Genomic DNA, 18,900 nt, shown 5'->3' on the forward strand with positions numbered 1-18,900 from the left:
ACTGGAGTGTTAAAGTGTAGTTTCAAAAGGAATGAATCCATTTGAACTGTATGTCGTAAATATCATCAGGTGATAGGCTCGTATTTAGGAACTGACTGTGATAATTCTTTATTGAATGAAAATTTATTCCAGGAAATTTGGAAAGATTACAATAAAACGATAGTGCTAAAGTACGCTAAAATGTGCGACAAAAAGTTAAGATGAAGAACAAAAATTATATTGTTAAAAGATAATGCATGCAAGTCATAGGAAGTGTTCAAAAAGTAGTTAGAAATGTCCACCATAGTGACCAGGACGGCTCTGAGGAAGGATCTCCAACTTGGCACCACATGCTTTCAATTTTCCGACCATATCTTCATAACCACGCTTGACGTTCTCATACTGTTTCACAACTGTTGAGCCTCTGGCAACCAAGGCAGCAAGAACCAGCGCAGCTCCACCGCGCAAATCAGTGGCCTGGACGTGAGTTCCAGACAGCGCTGAACCTGTCAAAGAGAGTAGAAAAATTATATATTTTGCGTCCTATCCTGAGATAAGTGGTAGTGATTCTGCCGCCAGCTAGGATCATGGGAGACTGAATACTGAGAATAAGGTAAAAAGATAACATCGGTAAAAACTGAAAACTATTTTTCCCTCCTGGGTAACAATAACCTGGGTAACAATAACACAGAGATCTAGCAATCAACGCGAAATTCTACCTGTATTAATACGATACTCCTTATCGTTGATTTTTTCAATCTTTGCTCCCATTTTTTTCAGACCATCCACATAATTGAAACGACCATCATAGATTTTGTCATATATGGTGGTGTAAGTTTTACGTCTGGTAGCTTGAGCTTGTGTCATGAATGTGACCCACTGAGGTAGAAGATCGGTGGGGAATGCTGGGTAAGGACCTGTTTGGACATCCACCGGAGTAATAATGTTATCCCTGAGTGATACTTTCACAATATTCCTTTCTGCTTCGTCTATCTTAACTCCCGCATCAAGAAGAGGTTGGCGTATTGCCCTCAACATGGATTCTTTCATATTTTCTTCAACCACGAGTTGAATTTCGCCTATGCAAGGGTCGTGACGTTAACTTAGTATTTCATTCGGTAAAAGCTAAGTTAGGTTGAATCGTTTTTGGAAAACAATTTAGCATGATGAGGTATATATTTCACAAAAGCTTACCATTGTTCATTGCAGCAGCTATAGCGTATGTTCCAAACTCAATCCTGTCTGGCATGACTTTGTGAGTTACCCCTGTCAAAGACTCTCGCCCTTCAACTGTGATCACATTCCATTCTGTTATCCTTTCTGTTATTCCAAACTCTGTGATCTCTTCGATGATTTCCACGTTTTCGTCAACCGTGATTTGTGCACCCATTTCCCCCAACATTGCAGCAAGATCCAAGATTTCTGGTTCGACCGCTGCGTTTCTGATCACTGTTTTTCCTATGTGATAAAAAATCATTCCTTATTAATGGCTTACAACTTTTCTGATTTTCATATTGTTACTTATCGCTAATCTGTCTTTATCAGTGAATAAGAAAATTATTTTAAATCTAAAAACGGTTTACGAACTAACCAACAGACATCTGCGATGATAAGTGATGAAAATGAAGCACGATTGAGTTTGTCGCATTGGAGTTAGATTTTATCAATGACGTTTACCTAATCTTTAGTTAGTGGAAGATCAGGAATTACCTGGCACTAGACTGGCTGCCATCATAACAGTTTCTGTTGCCCCAACTGAACTTTTCTTAAACGTAATTATCTCTGGCTTTAGGCCATTTACAGCCTTCATCGAGATCACGCCATTTGCTGTCTCTGGGCTATCTTCTCTGATCTTTCTGGCCCCCATATCAGCCATTGCTTCAATATGGAAATCAACTTTTCTGCCGCCTCTTTGAATTTTACATCCTCCTGGACGATATACGTTGGCTTCACCCTTTCTTGCCAACAAGGGGCCAAACACAAGAAATGATGCACGAATTGCCTTCCCCACATTTGTTCCTGGTAGTTGCTGAGTTGGATTTTCTATAAAGAGGAAAATTGCAACTCTCAGTTGCGAACATCATTCATTTGTTTCATCGAAATACTTGCTAAGAATCACTACATCAACGTATAGTTTCAAATGCATATAACTCATAAATTGAAAAACTCGACAAAACTGAAGTTTTCTGGAAATTTCATTCGCAAGTGTCGAAAATAGCGTACTATTTATGTAGCGAGTACGTTGTTTAAGCAGAAATACAGCCTCATAAACATACCAGCTTGTAGTTCTAAAGTACTATTACTGTGATTCCAATTCACCCTAACCCTGTACGCTTCAAGTACCCGTTTCATGTCTTCAACATCTGTAATGTCAGGCACATTTGTCAAAATAACCTTTTCGTTTGTCAATAAACTCGCTGCCATTTGTGGCAAAACTGCATTTTTCGCCCCGGAAATTTTGATGTTGCCCGTGAGAGAACGTTTCCCTGTCACCATAAGTTCTGGCATCTTGGCAAATTTTGTTTTTTCGTTTCAAAATGTGTCCGCAGTAATGTCTATTGCGTTGATATAATGCTTCTTTGCCTTCGAAAGTACAGTATGGGTTTACTTACAATTACAACTCACTTTTATAGGCAAGGGGATTCTATTTTAGTGAAAAATGTAATTCGGAGGGAAATTTTCTTTGGTTCGACTGGCGTGACTCAGTAAAACGTTTTTAAAATGCTTGCCTCGCATTATTTAATTATGTCACGCTGTGTTATATACATAACGTCATTATATATAAATAATTAAGCACGATTGAAATAAACTAGATTTTTAATATTTTACATGTTAAAAAGCAGAAAAAGACAGAGTTATTCATCCCTAAAATATTGTTATTTTTATTTCAGAACTGTGCTTAATACTCTTCGCTTATGACATCCTCGCTTGGATAAAGTTTTATTATTTTTCAAAAGAGGATTCGGCGCTGAGCCTGAACACGCAACGCACATGCGGAACCAATGCATGTCGAATATTTAATTCAGCACTGGGTTTTTCCCTGAGTGGCGTCATCTACATAGAGGTTTGTTACGACAGATTTTATCATGTACAGTGTAAAATAATTGCCCTGCTATTTCCTCGACACAGTTTAGAGTTGGTATTACGAAAATTGTAATCATGCGAGCATAGATTTGTGGGTTATTATAAAGACGGCTGGTTCATGGCAGCAGGAACAGCTCTAAGCTCTTCCATCGCAACAGGCAGGAATGCCGCACATCACTTCAAGACCGGCGCAGACACGAGAGCAACCAATGGCCACGAATGACTTTTTGCTCAGCACATAGCTCTGGTGTCACGAGCCCTTATAGTCGGATGAGATTAGTTTGCCGTGGACGTTCAAGACTGTCTCGCAGCTCGGTATTTGTGTCCGGAGAAAATCTAAAAAAACTACATTATGTTTTTCTAAAATATCAAATATAAGTGTAGTGTCAACATCTTAAATATCTTGTGAAAAAACTGTTGAAAATAGACTCGTTTTGAAAAAGAAAGTTCTTAGCGTCGGTGATGAGATTGGCGAACTTCAGTAGGACTTCCACCTTGAAATCCTGGCCGAGATTGAGGTAGATTCTGGAAACACACACCCCAACGTCTTAGCTTCTCTTTGATATCTTCGTAGCCTCGAAGAACATGGTGAAAGCAATTTCATGCCGGGCCAAGCATATTTTGAAAAGCATCTCAGTACATACCCGGTCTAAATTGTTTCACCAAAATAAATACATTTCTTGTTGTGTTTAGCAGTAATGCAGCCACACTAAATTTTAAGAAGAGCTTCACCAGTTAAATATGTGTCTTATTAACTACAACTTGTGCCTAGGGGGCAGGTTGACATCCCCCAGGGAATGAGGAATGCAGGGGGAATCTTTGAAAATACAAGAGGGAGTCGGGATTGTCAAAAGGGTACTACCCTACCTGTCATGAACATTAATATAATCCCATTCTCGACTAACTCCGTTCTAAACATTAAATTTCAAAAGCATTTTATTATTTCTATATCAATAAATTAAGAATTATTCCAGAATAAATTCTCAGAATAAAATTATTTCTTATACTTGGTTAAATCGAAGGCGTGATGGTTGAACATATTTTGAATTCACGCAAGGAACAACTTTCATATCTTTCACGACAAGATCCTCCATATTTTTGACAAGAACAGAAGCAAATCTAACAAATTTTAAAGTCTTAAATAAGCAATACCGTGACTGACAGATTATCACCTTCATATCCACTCCAGTTTTGTATTGAGCGCTTAAAATTTCATGTGAACTTATTATATATAACTGGAGCGTTAGCTGCGAGCGGACTCTTCATATAACTGGAGTGTTAAAGTGTAGTTCAAAAGGAATGAACCATTTGAACTGTATGTCGTAAATATCAGGTTGTCACAGGCTCGTATTTAGGAACTGACTGTGATAATTCTTTATTGAATGAAAATTTATTCCAGGAAATTTGGAAAAATTACAATAAAATGATAGTGCTAAGGTACGCTAAAATGTGCGACAAATTAAGACGAAGAACAAAAATTATATTGTTAAAAGGTAATTGGCATGCAAGTCATAGGAAGTGTTCAAAAAGTAGTTAGAAAGGTCCACCATCGTGACCAGGACGGCTCTGAGGAAGGCTTATCTCCAACTTGGCACCACATGCATTCAATTTTCCGACCATATCTTCATAACCACGATTGACGTTCTCAAACTGTTCTACAACAGTTGAGCCTCTGGCAACCAAGGCAGCAAGAACCAGCGCAGCTCCACCGCGCAAATCAGTAGCCTGGACGCGAGCTCCAGACAGCGCTGAACCTGTCAAAGAGAGTAGAAAAATGGTTCACATACTATATACCTACCTGAGATTAGGGATAGTGATTCAACCGCTAGCTAGGATCATGGGAGACTGAGAATAAGGTAAAAAGATAATATCGGTTGAAACTAAAAACTATTTTTCCCTCATTTGTCAATTCACAGTGATATAACCTGGGGTAACAATAACACTGATCTAAGCAATCAACGCGAAATTCTACCTGTATGAATACGATACTTTTTATCGTTGATTTTTTTCAATGTTTGCCGCCATAATTGAAACGACCATCATAGATTTTGTAACTTATGGTGGTTTATCTTTCACGTCTGGTAAATTGAGCTTGTGTCACGCACGCATACATGCATGGTTGTGGTTTGTGCGTTTATGCCCGAAAAAACTGATTCAGATTTCTGACAAAACTCATTTAATGTCCTCCCGGATCGCGACACTCTAGGATCTAACAACAATTGTTCTTCTTTCGGTTGCTAACACTATAACCTTTTATGATCACGACCGAAATCCAGAAAAAATTTGAAATTGTACCTGCATGTATGCGATGCTTTTTAATTTCTTCATTTGACTCCATTTGATATTCTTTGATCTCGTCAATTTTTGCTTTCATCTCCTTCAAACCCTTCACAAATTTGAAACGATCGTGGAAGATTGTGTCACGCATGATGGTGTGTGCTTTGATATCTGTAGCTTGAGCTTGTGTCATGAATGTGACCCACTGGGGTAGAAGGTCGGTGGGAAATGCTGGGTATGGACCCGTTTGGACATCCACCGGAGTAATAACGTTATTCTTGAGGGATACTTCCACAATATCACTATTTGCTTCATCTATCTTAACTCCCGCATCAAGAAGAGGTTGGCGTATTGCTTTTAGCATAGATTCTTTCATATCGTCTTCAACCTCAAGTTGAATTTTACCTAAGCAAGGATCGTTAAAGCATGTTAGTTCGTTAGCCCGTGACAAAACTAAACAAAGAGCTGGCTAAATATAGTTTCAGGCAAGCGTTCCGTACTTCCTGAGGTTGCTCACTGGAGGCACATGTGCAAGGGGATGTGGTTTTTCAAAAATGTTTAACAATGATGAAATTATTGAGGTATATCTTTCACAAAGGCTTACCATTGTTCATTGCAGCAGCTATAGCGTATGTTCCAAACTCAATCCTGTCTGGCATGACTTTGTGAGTTACCTCTGTCAGAGACTCTTGCCCTTCAACCCTGATCACATTCCATTTTTCTATCTCTTCTGTTATTCCAAACTGTGTGATCTCTTCAATGATTTTCACGTCTTCCTCAATCTCAATCTCTGCGCCCATGTTTCTCAACATCTCAGCAAGGTCGCAAATTTCTGGTTCAATTGCTGCGTGTCTTATTACAGTTTTCCCTTGTTAACAATAAGAAGTTCATCATTAAATCATTTGTCCATTTAGTGTGTAGATCTGCAATCAATCCACAATTCAATGTCTGCAATGAGTTATGGTTAGAATTTCTCGATCATATTTAAGTATCTTACAATGAAATAAGACATAGCTGAGTTATTACCTAATCAGTAAGTCAAAAATTAGTTAGTTGATTTAGCAGGAATTACCTTCCACTAGACTGGCTGCCATCATAACAGTTTCTGTTGCCCCAACTGAACTTTTCTTAAACGTAATTATCTTTGACTTTAGGCCGTTTACAGCCTTCATCGAGATCACGCCATTTTCTGTCTCTGGGCTATCTTCTCTGATCTTTTTGGCTCCCATATCAGCCATCGCTTCTATATGGAAATCAACTTTTCTGCCGCCTTTTTGAATTTTACATCCTCCTGGACGATATACGTTGGCTTCGCGGTTTCTTGCCAACAAGGGGCCAAACACAAGAAATGATGCACGAATTGCCTTCCCCACATTTGTTCCTGGTAGGCGCTGAGTTGGATTTTCTAAAAAGAGGAAAATTGCAACTCTCAGTTGCGAACATCTTTAATTTGTTTCATCGAAATACTTGCTAAGAATCACTACATCAACGTATAGTTTCAAATGCATATAACTCATAAACTGAAAAACTCGGCAAAACTGAAGTTTTCTGGAAATTTCAATTGCAAGTGTCAAATAGCGCACTATTTATATAGCGAATACGTTGTTTAGGCAGAAATACACCCTCAAAAACATACCAGCTTGTAGTTCTAAAGTACTCTTTCTGCGATTCCAATTCACCCTAACCCCGTACGCCTCAAGTACGCGTTTCATGTCCCCAACATCTGTAATGTCAGGCACATTTGTCAAAGTAACCTTTTCGTTTGTCAATAAACTCGCTGCCATTTGCGGCAAAACTGCATTTTTCGCCCCGGAAATTGTGATTTTGCCCTCGAGAGGACGTTTCCCTGTCACCTTGAGCTCTGGCATCTTGGCAAATTTTGTTTTTTCGTTTCAAAATGTGTCTACAGTAATGTCTATTGCGTTGATATAATGCTTCTTTGCCTTTCGAAATTACAGTATGGGTTTACTTACAATGACAACTCGCTTTTATAGGCAAAAGAAATTATTAAAGATGCTATTTTAGTGAAAAATGTAATTCGGAGGGAAATTTTCTTTGGTTCGACTGGCGTGACTCAGTAAAACGTTTTTAAAATGCTTGCCTCGCATTATTTAATTATGTCACGCTGTGTTATATACATAACGTCATTATATATAAATAATTAAGCACGATTGAAATAAACTAGATTTTTAATATTTTAGATGTTAAAAAGCAGAAAAAGACAGAGTTATTCATCCCTGAAATATTGTTATTTTGATTTCAGAACTGTGCTTAATACTCTTCGTTTATGACATCCTCGCTTGGATAAAATTTTATGATTTTACGGAAGAGGATTTGGCGCTGAGCCTGAACACGCACATGCGGAATCAATGCATGTCGAATATTTAATTCAGCACTGGGTTTTTCCCTGAGTGGCGTCATCTACATAGAGGTTTGTTACGACAGATTTTATCATGTACAGTGTAAAATAATTGCCCTGCTATTTCCTCAACACAGTTTAGAATTGGTATTACGAAAATTGTAATCATGCGAGCATAGATTTGTGGGTTATTATAAAGACGGCTAGTTCATGGCAGCAGGCACAGCTCTAAGATCTTCCATCCCAACAAGCAGGAATGCCACACATTACTTCAAGGCCGGCGCACACCAGAGCTCTGGGCTTAGCAAGAAGTCATTCGTGGCAAAGTTGCCGGCAAAGTCGCCCATACACGAGAGCAACCAATGGCCACGAATGACTTCTTGCTCAGCACATAGCTCCGGTGTCACGGGCCCTTATAGTCGGATGATATTAGTTTGTTGTGGACGTTCAAGGCTGTCTCGCAACCCAGTATTTGTGTCAGGAGGAAATCTAAAAAAACTACATTATGTTTTTCTAAAATATCAAATATAAGTCTAGTGTCATCATAAAATATCTTAATGTGAAAAAACTGTTGAAATAGACTCGTTTTGAAAAAGAAAGTTCTTAGCGTCGGTGATGAGATTGGCGAACTTCAGTAGGACTTCCACCTTGAAATCCTGGTCGAGATTGAGGTAGATTCTGGAAACACACACCCCAACGTCTCAGCTTCTCTTTGATATCTTCGTAGCCTCGAAGAACATGGTGAAAGCAATTTCATGCCGGGCCAAGCATATTTTGAAAAGCATCTCAGTACATACCCGGTCTAAAATTTTTCACCAAAATAAATTCATTTCTTGTTGTGTTTAGCAGTAATGCAGCCACACTAAATTTTAAGAAGAGCTTCACCAGTTAAATATGTGTCTTATTAACTACAACTTGTGCCTAGGGGGCAGGTTGACATCCCCCAGGGGATGAGGAATGCAGGGGGAATCTTTGAAAATACAAGAGGGGGTTGGGATTGTGAAAAGGGTACTACCCTACCTGTCATGAACATTAATGTAATCCCATTCTCGACTAACTCCGTTCTAAACATTAAATTTCAAAAGCATTTTATTATTTCTATATCAATAAATTAAGAATTATTCCAGAATAAATTCTCAGAATAAAATTATTTCTTATACTTGGTTAAATCGAAGGCGTGATGGTTGAACATATTTTGAATTCACGCAAGGAACAACTTTCATATCTTTCACGACAAGATCCTCCATATTTTTGACAAGAACAGAAGCAAATCTAATAAATTTTAAAGTCTTAAATAAGCAATACCGTGACTGACAGATTATCACCTTCATATCCACTCCAGTTTTGTATTGAGCGCTTAAACTTTCATGTGAATTCATTATATATAACTGGAGCGTTAGCTGCGAGCGGACTCTTCATATAACTGGAGTGTTAAAGTGTAGTTTCAAAAGGAATGAATTCATTTGAACTGTATGTCGTAAATATCAGGTGATAGGCTCATATTTAGGAACTGACTGTGATAATTCTTTATTAAATGAAAATTTATTCCAGGAAATTTGGAAAAATTACAATAAAACGATAGTGCTAAAGTACGCTAAAATGTGCGACAAAAAGTTAAGATGAAGAACAAAAATTATATTGTTAAAAGATAATTGGCATGCAAGTCATAGGAAGTGTTCAAAAAGTAGTTATAAAGGTCCACCATCGTGACCAGGACGGCTCTGAGGAAGGCTTATCTCCAACTTGGCACCACATGCATTCAATTTTCCGACCATATCTTCATAACCACGATTGACGTTCTCAAACTGTTCTACAACAGTTGAGCCTCTGGCAACCAAGGCAGCAAGAACCAGCGCAGCTCCACCGCGCAAATCAGTAGCCTGGACGCGAGCTCCAGACAGCGCTGAACCTGTCAAAGAGAGTAGAAAAATGGTTCACATACTATATACCTACCTGAGATTAGGGATAGTGATTCAACCGCTAGCTAGGATCATGGGAGACTGAGAATAAGGTAAAAAGATAATATCGGTTAAAACTAAAAACTATTTTTCCCTCATTTGTCAATTCACAGTGATATAACCTGGGTAACAATAACACTGATCTAGCAATCAACGCGAAATTCTACCTGTATGAATACGATACTTTTTATCGTTGATTTTTTTCAATGTTTGCCGCCATAATTGAAACGACCATCATAGATTTTGTAACTTATGGTGGTTTATCTTTCACGTCTGGTAAATTGAGCTTGTGTCACGCACGCATACATGCATGGTTGTGGTTTGTGCGTTTATGCCCGAAAAACTGATTCAGATTTCTGACAAAACTCATTTAATGTCCTCCCGGATCGCGACACTCTAGGATCTAACAACAATTGTTCTTCTTTCGGTTGCTAACACTATAACCTTTTATGATCACGACCGAAATCCAGAAAAAATTTGAAATTGTACCTGCATGTATGCGATGCTTTTTAATTTCTTCATTTGACTCCATTTGATATTCTTTGATCTCGTCAATTTTTGCTTTCATCTCCTTCAAACCCTTCACAAATTTGAAACGATCGTGGAAGATTGTGTCACGCATGATGGTGTGTGCTTTGATATCTGTAGCTTGAGCTTGTGTCATGAATGTGACCCACTGGGGTAGAAGGTCGGTGGGAAATGCTGGGTATGGACCCGTTTGGACATCCACCGGAGTAATAACGTTATTCTTGAGGGATACTTCCACAATATCACTATTTGCTTCATCTATCTTAACTCCCGCATCAAGAAGAGGTTGGCGTATTGCTTTTAGCATAGATTCTTTCATATCGTCTTCAACCTCAAGTTGAATTTTACCTAAGCAAGGATCGTTAAAGCATGTTAGTTCGTTAGCCCGTGACAAAACTAAACAAAGAGCTGGCTAATATATTAGTTTCAGGCAAGCGTTCCGTACTTCCTGAGGTTGCTCACTGGAGGCACATGTGCAAGGGGATGTGGTTTTTCAAAAATGTTTAACAATGATGAAATTATTGAGGTATATCTTTCACAAAGGCTTACCATTGTTCATTGCAGCAGCTATAGCGTATGTTCCAAACTCAATCCTGTCTGGCATGACTTTGTGAGTTACCTCTGTCAGAGACTCTTGCCCTTCAACCCTGATCACATTCCATTTTTCTATCTCTTCTGTTATTCCAAACTGTGTGATCTCTTCAATGATTTTCACGTCTTCCTCAATCTCAATCTCTGCGCCCATGTTTCTCAACATCTCAGCAAGGTCGCAAATTTCTGGTTCAATTGCTGCGTGTCTTATTACAGTTTTCCCTTGTTAACAATAAGAAGTTCATCATTAAATCATTTGTCCATTTAGTGTGTAGATCTGCAATCAATCCACAATTCAATGTCTGCAATGAGTTATGGTTAGAATTTCTCGATCATATTTAAGTATCTTACAATGAAATAAGACATAGCTGAGTTATTACCTAATCAGTAAGTCAAAAATTAGTTAGTTGATTTAGCAGGAATTACCTTCCACTAGACTGGCTGCCATCATAACAGTTTCTGTTGCCCCAACTGAACTTTTCTTAAACGTAATTATCTTTGACTTTAGGCCGTTTACAGCCTTCATCGAGATCACGCCATTTTCTGTCTCTGGGCTATCTTCTCTGATCTTTTTGGCTCCCATATCAGCCATCGCTTCTATATGGAAATCAACTTTTCTGCCGCCTTTTTGAATTTTACATCCTCCTGGACGATATACGTTGGCTTCGCGGTTTCTTGCCAACAAGGGGCCAAACACAAGAAATGATGCACGAATTGCCTTCCCCACATTTGTTCCTGGTAGGCGCTGAGTTGGATTTTCTAAAAAGAGGAAAATTGCAACTCTCAGTTGCGAACATCTTTAATTTGTTTCATCGAAATACTTGCTAAGAATCACTACATCAACGTATAGTTTCAAATGCATATAACTCATAAACTGAAAAACTCGGCAAAACTGAAGTTTTCTGGAAATTTCAATTGCAAGTGTCGAAAATAGCGCACTATTTATATAGCGAATACGTTGTTTAGGCAGAAATACACCCTCAAAAACATACCAGCTTGTAGTTCTAAAGTACTCTTTCTGCGATTCCAATTCACCCTAACCCCGTACGCCTCAAGTACGCGTTTCATGTCCCCAACATCTGTAATGTCAGGCACATTTGTCAAAGTAACCTTTTCGTTTGTCAATAAACTCGCTGCCATTTGCGGCAAAACTGCATTTTTCGCCCCGGAAATTGTGATTTTGCCCTCGAGAGGACGTTTCCCTGTCACCTTGAGCTCTGGCATCTTGGCAAATTTTGTTTTTTCGTTTCAAAATGTGTCTACAGTAATGTCTATTGCGTTGATATAATGCTTCTTTGCCTTTCGAAATTACAGTATGGGTTTACTTACAATGACAACTCGCTTTTATAGGCAAAAGAAATTATTAAAGATGCTATTTTAGTGAAAAATGTAATTCGGAGGGAAATTTTCTTTGGTTCGACTGGCGTGACTCAGTAAAACGTTTTTAAAATGCTTGCCTCGCATTATATAATTATGTCACGCTGTGTTATATACATAACGTCATTATATATAAATAATTAAGCACGATTGAAATAAACTAGATTTTTAATAATTTAGATGTTAAAAAGCAGAAAAAGACAGAGTTATTCGTCCCTAAAATATTGGTATTTTGATTTTAGAACTGTGCTTATTATTCTTCGCTTATGACATCCTCGCTTGGATAAAGTTTTATGATTTTACGAAAGAGGATTCGGCGCTGAGCCTGAACACGCAACGCACATGCGGAACCAATGCATGTCGAATATTTAATTCAGCATTGGGTTTTTCCCTGAGTGGCGTCATCTACATAGAGGTTTGTTACGACAGATTTTATCATGTACAGTGTAAAATAATTGCCCTGCTATTTCCTCAACACAGTTTAGAGTTGGTATTACGAAAATTGTAATCATGCGAGCATAGATCTGTGGGTTATTATAAACACGGCTAGTTCATGGCAGCAGGCACAGCTCTAAGATCTTCCATCCCAACAGGCAGGAATGCCGCACATTACTTGAAGGCCGGCGCACACCAGAGCTCTGTGCTTAGCAAGAAGTCATTCGTGGTCAAAGTTGCCAGCAAAGTCGCCCAGACACGAGAGCAACCAATGGCCACGAATGACTTTTTGCTCAGCACATAACTCTGGTGTCACGGGCCCTTATAGTCCGATGATATTAGTTTGTTGTGGACGTTCAAGGCTGTCTCGCAACCCGGTATTTGTGTCAGGAGAAAATCTAAAAAAAATTAGTACATTGTGTTTTTCTAAAATATCAAATATAAGTCTAGTGTCATCATAAGATATCTTAAAGTGAAAAAACTGTTGAAATAGACTCGTTTTAAAAAAGAAAGTTCTTAGCGTCGGTGATGAGATTGGCGAACCTCAGTAGGACTTCCACCATGAAATCCTGGCCGAGTTTGCTGCAGATCATCTAAACGCACACGCCAACTCCCTCTCAGCTTTTCTTTGACATTTTCATAACCACGAAGAACATGGTGGAAATTCACAACCTTTGTCGTTCCTTTTGCTGTCAATGCGGCCAGGATCAAAGCTGCACCAGCTCTCAAGTCGGAGGCTTCGACGAGCGCACCGCGAAGTGTTGCTTCACCATGGACCTCTTTTATACCATGGACCTTATATTTCTTGTTAGAGATATATGTGAAACTTGCGCCCATGTCTACCAACTGTGGAATATGACTGAATCGGTTGTCGTAGATGGTTTCTTCGATGATTGACGTGCCGTTTGCATGTGTCATGAAGGTGACCCACTGTGGCAGAAGATCCGTAGGAAATTGAGGGAACGATCCAGTGATAATATCTACAGGTTGTATTGGACCAAGTCGCTGAACTTCCAGACCATCACGTCTCCATTGCAAGCTTACTCCAGCTTTTGGCAACATTTCAAGCACAGGCACCATGATCTTCTTCCCAATTTCAGGATCCATCAAAAGGGTCAAAGAACCACCAGTCATGGCCGCTGCTATCGCCCATGTTCCAGCTTCAATACGATCTACAAATAAAGGAAGATGATAAATAATTTGGTCAAAAACGACCAAAAAAACGACCTAACTGTGCTTGTGGTTTCATATAAAGTGTAACCCCATCTTGAAACGTGTGTTAGCTGGTTAAACCAAAACTTTAGTGATAAGGCCTAGGAGAGAGCACTCGAGCCATGTTATTCTCACTTTTAAGATCTAATTGTTAGAGAAGTTCGAAATACCTGGAATGAGTGTGTGCGTACAACCATTCAGAAGTTGGCCACTGGTTCCATTGATGACAATCTTCTTTTCGACTTCATTTACACCAATATTTCTCCCCATCCCCATTTTTCTCAGCATGTCAATCAAATCAAGTACTTCTGGTTCAACAGCTGCTTTTGTGATCACAGTCTGTCCCTCTGCAAGACACGCTGCCATGATCACGGTCTCGGTCGCTCCGACAGAAACTTGTGGAAAGTGAATTCGAGTTCCGCGTAACCCTCCGTCAGCCCTCAGGAAGACACAATCAGACTCCTCTTCAAGTGTCGGCTGTGTCGCTCCCAAGGCTTTTAATGCTTCGATGTGGTAGTCAACAGGACGATCACCGATTCTGTCTCCCCCGGGATTGTACACCTTCGCTTTCTTCAATCTTGCTAGGAGAGGACCCAAAACAAGAAACCCACCTCTTATTTTTGAGCTAACATTTCTGGATGTCGATGGTTGTAACTGGTTCGAGGCGTGTACTTTCCAATCTCCCGAACCTTCATCAACAGTTACATGAATACCGTAACACTCTAGTTGCTGTTTCATGACATCAGTGTCCGTAATTTTCGGGACATTTTTCAAAACTACTTCTTCGTTTGTCAGTAAACAGGCAGCCATCAACGGAAAAGCTGCATTTTTTGCACCGGAGATTTTTATAGAACCAGAACAACCTCGTGGACTATTCTCGGGGAAGGATATCATAATTGTTTCGGATTCCTCTTGACTCGACATTTCGCTTCTTGTTGGCTTTTAGAATTGGCTTGGACTTTATACAGCTATTACCTTACGTTTTTTGATACTTCTAATCTATTGTTTTCACTACGGCGAGTTTTTCTACCGATTGGCTTTGTTTTTATTGAAAGATGACTCATAATGCCGAGTTATTTTAGGATATATTGCTGTTATCATGCAAGGTTTTGGGGTGATTTTTCATCAATGAGGGAAAATATTTTGCTAAGATAGAGAAAGTTTTCAAAAGTACCCGCTAATTTCGTGGCGTAATTAGTTCCAATTATAATATGATACATTCTAGGCGACTTGTGGCGACTCTGAGGAAACTCAAAAGGAAAGAAACTCGCCTTCAATTTTCCCCAATATTTTTCTAGAAAAAGTCGATTAAGAAGGAGTCTTGTCTCCGTATTTGGAATAAACATTTAAAGATCAGAACTGCTTTGATTTCGAGTGGGCTAAAAATGAGGAGGGAGAGAAGGAGAGAGGGTGAGAGGTGGGTGGTGGTGAGAGGGTAACGGGTCGGAGAGGGCAATGGGTGGGATGGAGGGCGAGAATGACGGGTCGATGAAAGGTAGAGAGGATGATGGTTGAGAGAGAGAAATAGAGAGGAAGGGAGAGAGTGAAAAATGAAAGATGGTGACAGGTAAGTGCGAACGGGTGAGAGGTTAGAGGGAGGGTAGCGGGGGGGGGTAGCGGGAGGGGGGTAGAGCGACGGCTGGGAGAAAATATGGTGACCCAAGGGAATGAGAGAACTGGACAGCGGACTTGGCTTTGTTGATACCTGAGGTGCTGTCAGGGAGATTGTGTTTTGAAACACGTTGCATATCGAAATCAACCTAACGCCAGCGTGGCCTGCAGAGGGACAGACTGTAATCACAAATGCAGCGGTTGAACCAGGAATTCTTAATCCAATTGAAAGGTTGGGAAAAGTGGCCAATAGTGAAGGTTACTGGAGTAGACAAGAACCAAAATATGATTGGCATTGACGGATGCTGTTGTTTCTCTGAACGGAAGCAGACACACAGTAATTCCAGATAATATTAAAACGAGTTCATGGTTTACTAGTTAAAAAACGAGTTCATGGTTTACTTATTCTTTATGCTTTATGCTGTGCTAAAATGTTTCCCAATTGTCAGCTTTTAGGCTTCTCTAATCTTTAACGTGCGTTTTTTTTGTTTGTTTTGTCTTTTTTCCTACATTACACTAACAAATTACAAGTTTTAATTTTTCTGCTAAATGATTTACAATCTGCAAACAAATCATTTAAATTAAGAACGTCACACAAATAAATCATCACGTAACTAAGTTTCGCTATCAACTGAATTAGATATCAAATACCAATTTAACATTGAACAAAAATATTCTACGTAAAATAAATGAGCTGTTATGAAAAGAATGACTCGTTTTGAAAAGTGGAAAGTTTTTAACGTCGGTGATGAGATTGGGAAACTTCAGTACGACTTCCACCATGAAATCCTGACCGAGATTGAGGCAGATTCTGGAAACGCACACCCCAACGTCTCAGCTTCTCTTTGATATCTTCGTAGCCTCGAAGAACATGGTGAAAATTCTTAACCACTGTCGTTCCTTCTGCTTTCAATCCAGCCAGGATCAAAGCTGCACCAGCTCTCAAGTCGGAGGCTTCGACGTGGGCACCGCGAAGTCTTGCATTACCATGGACCTTATATTTCCTGTCAGAGAAACGTGTGAAACGTGCACCCATCTTTTCCAATTCTGAAACAAGTGTGAAACGGTTATCGTAGATGGTATCTTCGATGGTTGACGGGCCGATAGCAAACACCATGAAGATGACCCACAGTGGCAGAAGGTCAGTGGGGAATTGAGGGAACGGTCCAGTGATAATATTCACAGGTTGTATTGGACCAAGTCGCTGAACTTCCAGACCATTGCGTCTCCATTGCAAGCTTACTCCAGCTCTTTGCAACATTCCAACGACAGGCACCATGATCTTCTTGCCAATTTCAGGATCCATCAAAAGGGTCAAAGAACCACCGGTAATGGCCGCCGCTATCGCCCATGTTCCAGCTTCAATACGATCTACGAATGAAATTCGATGATTTAGACTTTCACTGTTTTCAAAATTAGTTAGAACCAACCAAGGTCATATCCTTATATCTACTTTTCCACTCTAACTTCCCCAACCTTTTAGTGCTACCGAGGCCAACTGTTACCTAATGACACCTACCTGGAATGACTGTGTGTGTGCAACCATTCAGAAGTCGGCCACTGGTTCCATTGATGACAATCTTCTTTTCACCTTCATCTACACCAATATTTCTCCCCATTCCCATCTCGCTCAGCATGTCAATCAAATCAAGTATTTCTGGTTCAACAGCTGCATTTGTGATCACAGTCTGTCCCTCTGCAAGACACGCTGCCATGATCACGGTCTCGGTCGCTCCGACAGAAACTTGTGGAAAGTGAATTCGAGTTCCGCGTAAGCCTCGGTCAGCCCTCAGCGAGACATAATTAGACTCCTCTTCAAGTGTCGCCCCCATGCGTTTTAATGCGTCGATATGAAAGTTAACAGGACGACCATTTCTACCAATTTGACATCCCCCAGGGAAGTAGACCTTCGCTGCTCTAAACCTTGCTAGGAGGGGCCCCAAGACAAGGAAAGAACCTCTTGTTTTTGAACCATCTTGGCTTGTTGGCGAAGTTCGTGTCGCACTGGAAGCGCGTACACGCAATGTCGAACCGTTCTTGGTCACTTGCACGCCATAGGATTCTAACTGTTGTTTCATAACGTCAATGTCGCTAATTTGTGGGACGTTTTGTAGTGTAACCTCATGACTTGTAAGCAAACTGGCAGCCATCAAGGTAGGGAGGCATTTTTAGCTCCTGATATCTTTATAGAACCAGAGCAACTTCCCGCACCAGATATCATGATCTCCTCGTTAGGCATCTTGTTTTCTGAATGGCTAGCTTTGTCTGTAATATCTCGCTTACGAACGACTGTGATTGTGACTAAACTATCGCGGTTTTTATACTGCAGGATTTTATTTTTAGAGGGGAAATGACTCATGGGGAAAGTTATTTTTGTGGCGTTTTTGCTGTACTCATCGAAACCTCGATGTGATTTTTCGTGACTAAGGAAAATTATTTTGCTAGCATGACAAAAAGTATTTCAAAATCACCCGCTCATGTAATGATTTAAATTATGATATGATGCATGTGGCTATTTTTAGACCGCAAGTCGGCTCACGACATGCGGCGTTCGTAGCCGAAACCATGGCGAAGTTACTCGGTTTTTATTTAAAAAAACCGAGCAGAATTCGTGAAAAATATGGCAGGACAACCTAGGCATCTTGCGTGGCTATTTTGACTCAAAAGGAGAATCATTTTGTGCATTTTTTGGCGAGGATAAAGTTGGGATATTCTTGAGGAAATTTTATTTGAATTACGGCTAAATATATTATTAGGGAAACCCCAAAAACCTCGGATCTCACGTGTCAGGACATGTTTATTTCTGACATATGACACCGCATATTTTAAAACTACATTACGTCATTTGCTGCATTGCTCTTCGCAGTCAAACCAAATCTGTTTTACAATTTACAAGATATGATTTTGTAAAAGTCACGAATGAAAGCTTGTGTGTATCTGGGCGCTTTCTGATCGCCAGGTTCTGCCTACCCAATGTCCAAGTTAGTGTATATGGAAAAAACAAGGGGAAGAGATTAAGAAATTCATTGATAGGCGAGCCATGAATTGTCATGTCGAAAATTAGTGGGGCGCATCATAATATTAAACCTAGATACATGAGGTAAAATGTAAATAGATATTCTTGAAATATAACTTTGGTTCCTAAAGCGTCTTGCTAAAATAGAAGCCGAAAACTCGATTTTGAAGACATCAAAGATTTTCATACATTATTAACTCATGGAATACTAAAATCCACAAGGAAACGGCTCGTCATTTCGACATAAGAGCCTTTGTTAACGCATTCTTCCCACATGTTCGAAACATCAGGTCGAAAAATCGAGACGTTTTCCTCTTCCCTTTAGGGAGTTGCCCGTTTGCCAAACATATTTCATGTTATCTAAAAAACCTGCTGAGATTAAATCGTCTCAGTACAAAAAATCTTTTTATAAATCGCATGAGAAAGGCGAGTAACAAGCCCAAGTATTAAACAAGCCAGCGTTTTATCCATCT

At 39.7% G+C, this 18,900-nt stretch overlaps 4 protein-coding genes across 6 annotated transcripts; all 4 read right to left on the bottom strand.

Moving 5' to 3' along the window:
• Positions 1 to 114: 114 nt before the first annotated feature.
• LOC114519914 (UDP-N-acetylglucosamine 1-carboxyvinyltransferase-like) lies at positions 115 to 2,565 on the bottom strand. Its single transcript, XM_028540088.1, has 5 exons — positions 2,256 to 2,565; positions 1,690 to 2,022; positions 1,174 to 1,437; positions 699 to 1,058; positions 115 to 485 (listed from the first exon to the last, which is right to left on the bottom strand). The coding sequence occupies exons 1-5, from the start codon at positions 2,485 to 2,487 to the stop codon at positions 268 to 270; spliced, it is 1,407 nt and encodes a 468-aa protein (XP_028395889.1). The 5' UTR covers positions 2,488 to 2,565; the 3' UTR covers positions 115 to 267.
• A 1,848-nt stretch (positions 2,566 to 4,413) lies between these two features.
• On the bottom strand, positions 4,414 to 7,502 carry LOC114519912 (UDP-N-acetylglucosamine 1-carboxyvinyltransferase-like). The gene is made up of 5 exons (XM_028540085.1): positions 6,977 to 7,502; positions 6,413 to 6,745; positions 5,945 to 6,208; positions 5,359 to 5,745; positions 4,414 to 4,817 (listed from the first exon to the last, which is right to left on the bottom strand). Exons 1-5 carry the CDS (start codon positions 7,206 to 7,208, stop codon positions 4,597 to 4,599), a joined length of 1,437 nt encoding a protein of 478 aa, XP_028395886.1. The 5' UTR covers positions 7,209 to 7,502; the 3' UTR covers positions 4,414 to 4,596.
• Positions 7,503 to 9,246: 1,744 nt separating this feature from the next.
• LOC114519913 (UDP-N-acetylglucosamine 1-carboxyvinyltransferase-like) lies at positions 9,247 to 12,134 on the bottom strand. The gene is made up of 5 exons (XM_028540087.1): positions 11,769 to 12,134; positions 11,203 to 11,535; positions 10,735 to 10,998; positions 10,147 to 10,533; positions 9,247 to 9,608 (listed from the first exon to the last, which is right to left on the bottom strand). The coding sequence occupies exons 1-5, from the start codon at positions 11,998 to 12,000 to the stop codon at positions 9,388 to 9,390; spliced, it is 1,437 nt and encodes a 478-aa protein (XP_028395888.1). The 5' UTR covers positions 12,001 to 12,134; the 3' UTR covers positions 9,247 to 9,387.
• A 172-nt stretch (positions 12,135 to 12,306) lies between these two features.
• Positions 12,307 to 17,714, bottom strand: LOC114520101 (UDP-N-acetylglucosamine 1-carboxyvinyltransferase-like). 3 transcript variants are annotated; one of them, XM_028540312.1, is made up of 2 exons: positions 13,971 to 15,404; positions 12,307 to 13,760 (listed from the first exon to the last, which is right to left on the bottom strand). In XM_028540312.1, the coding sequence occupies exons 1-2, from the start codon at positions 14,722 to 14,724 to the stop codon at positions 13,105 to 13,107; spliced, it is 1,410 nt and encodes a 469-aa protein (XP_028396113.1). In that variant the 5' UTR covers positions 14,725 to 15,404; the 3' UTR covers positions 12,307 to 13,104. The 3 variants fall into 3 exon arrangements, with proteins under 3 accessions (XP_028396113.1, XP_028396114.1, XP_028396115.1); XM_028540313.1 differs by lacking the exon at positions 13,971 to 15,404 and adding an exon at positions 16,931 to 17,714 and having other exon boundaries at positions 12,328 to 13,760; XM_028540314.1 differs by lacking the exons at positions 12,307 to 13,760; positions 13,971 to 15,404 and adding exons at positions 15,701 to 16,782; positions 16,931 to 17,710.
• Between the last annotated feature and the right edge of the window lie 1,186 nt (positions 17,715 to 18,900).

This window comes from Dendronephthya gigantea, unplaced genomic scaffold (genome assembly GCF_004324835.1).
Source record: "Dendronephthya gigantea isolate DGI-Jeju-01 unplaced genomic scaffold, DenGig_1.0 000015F, whole genome shotgun sequence".
NCBI classification, from domain to species: domain Eukaryota; kingdom Metazoa; phylum Cnidaria; class Anthozoa; order Malacalcyonacea; family Nephtheidae; genus Dendronephthya; species Dendronephthya gigantea.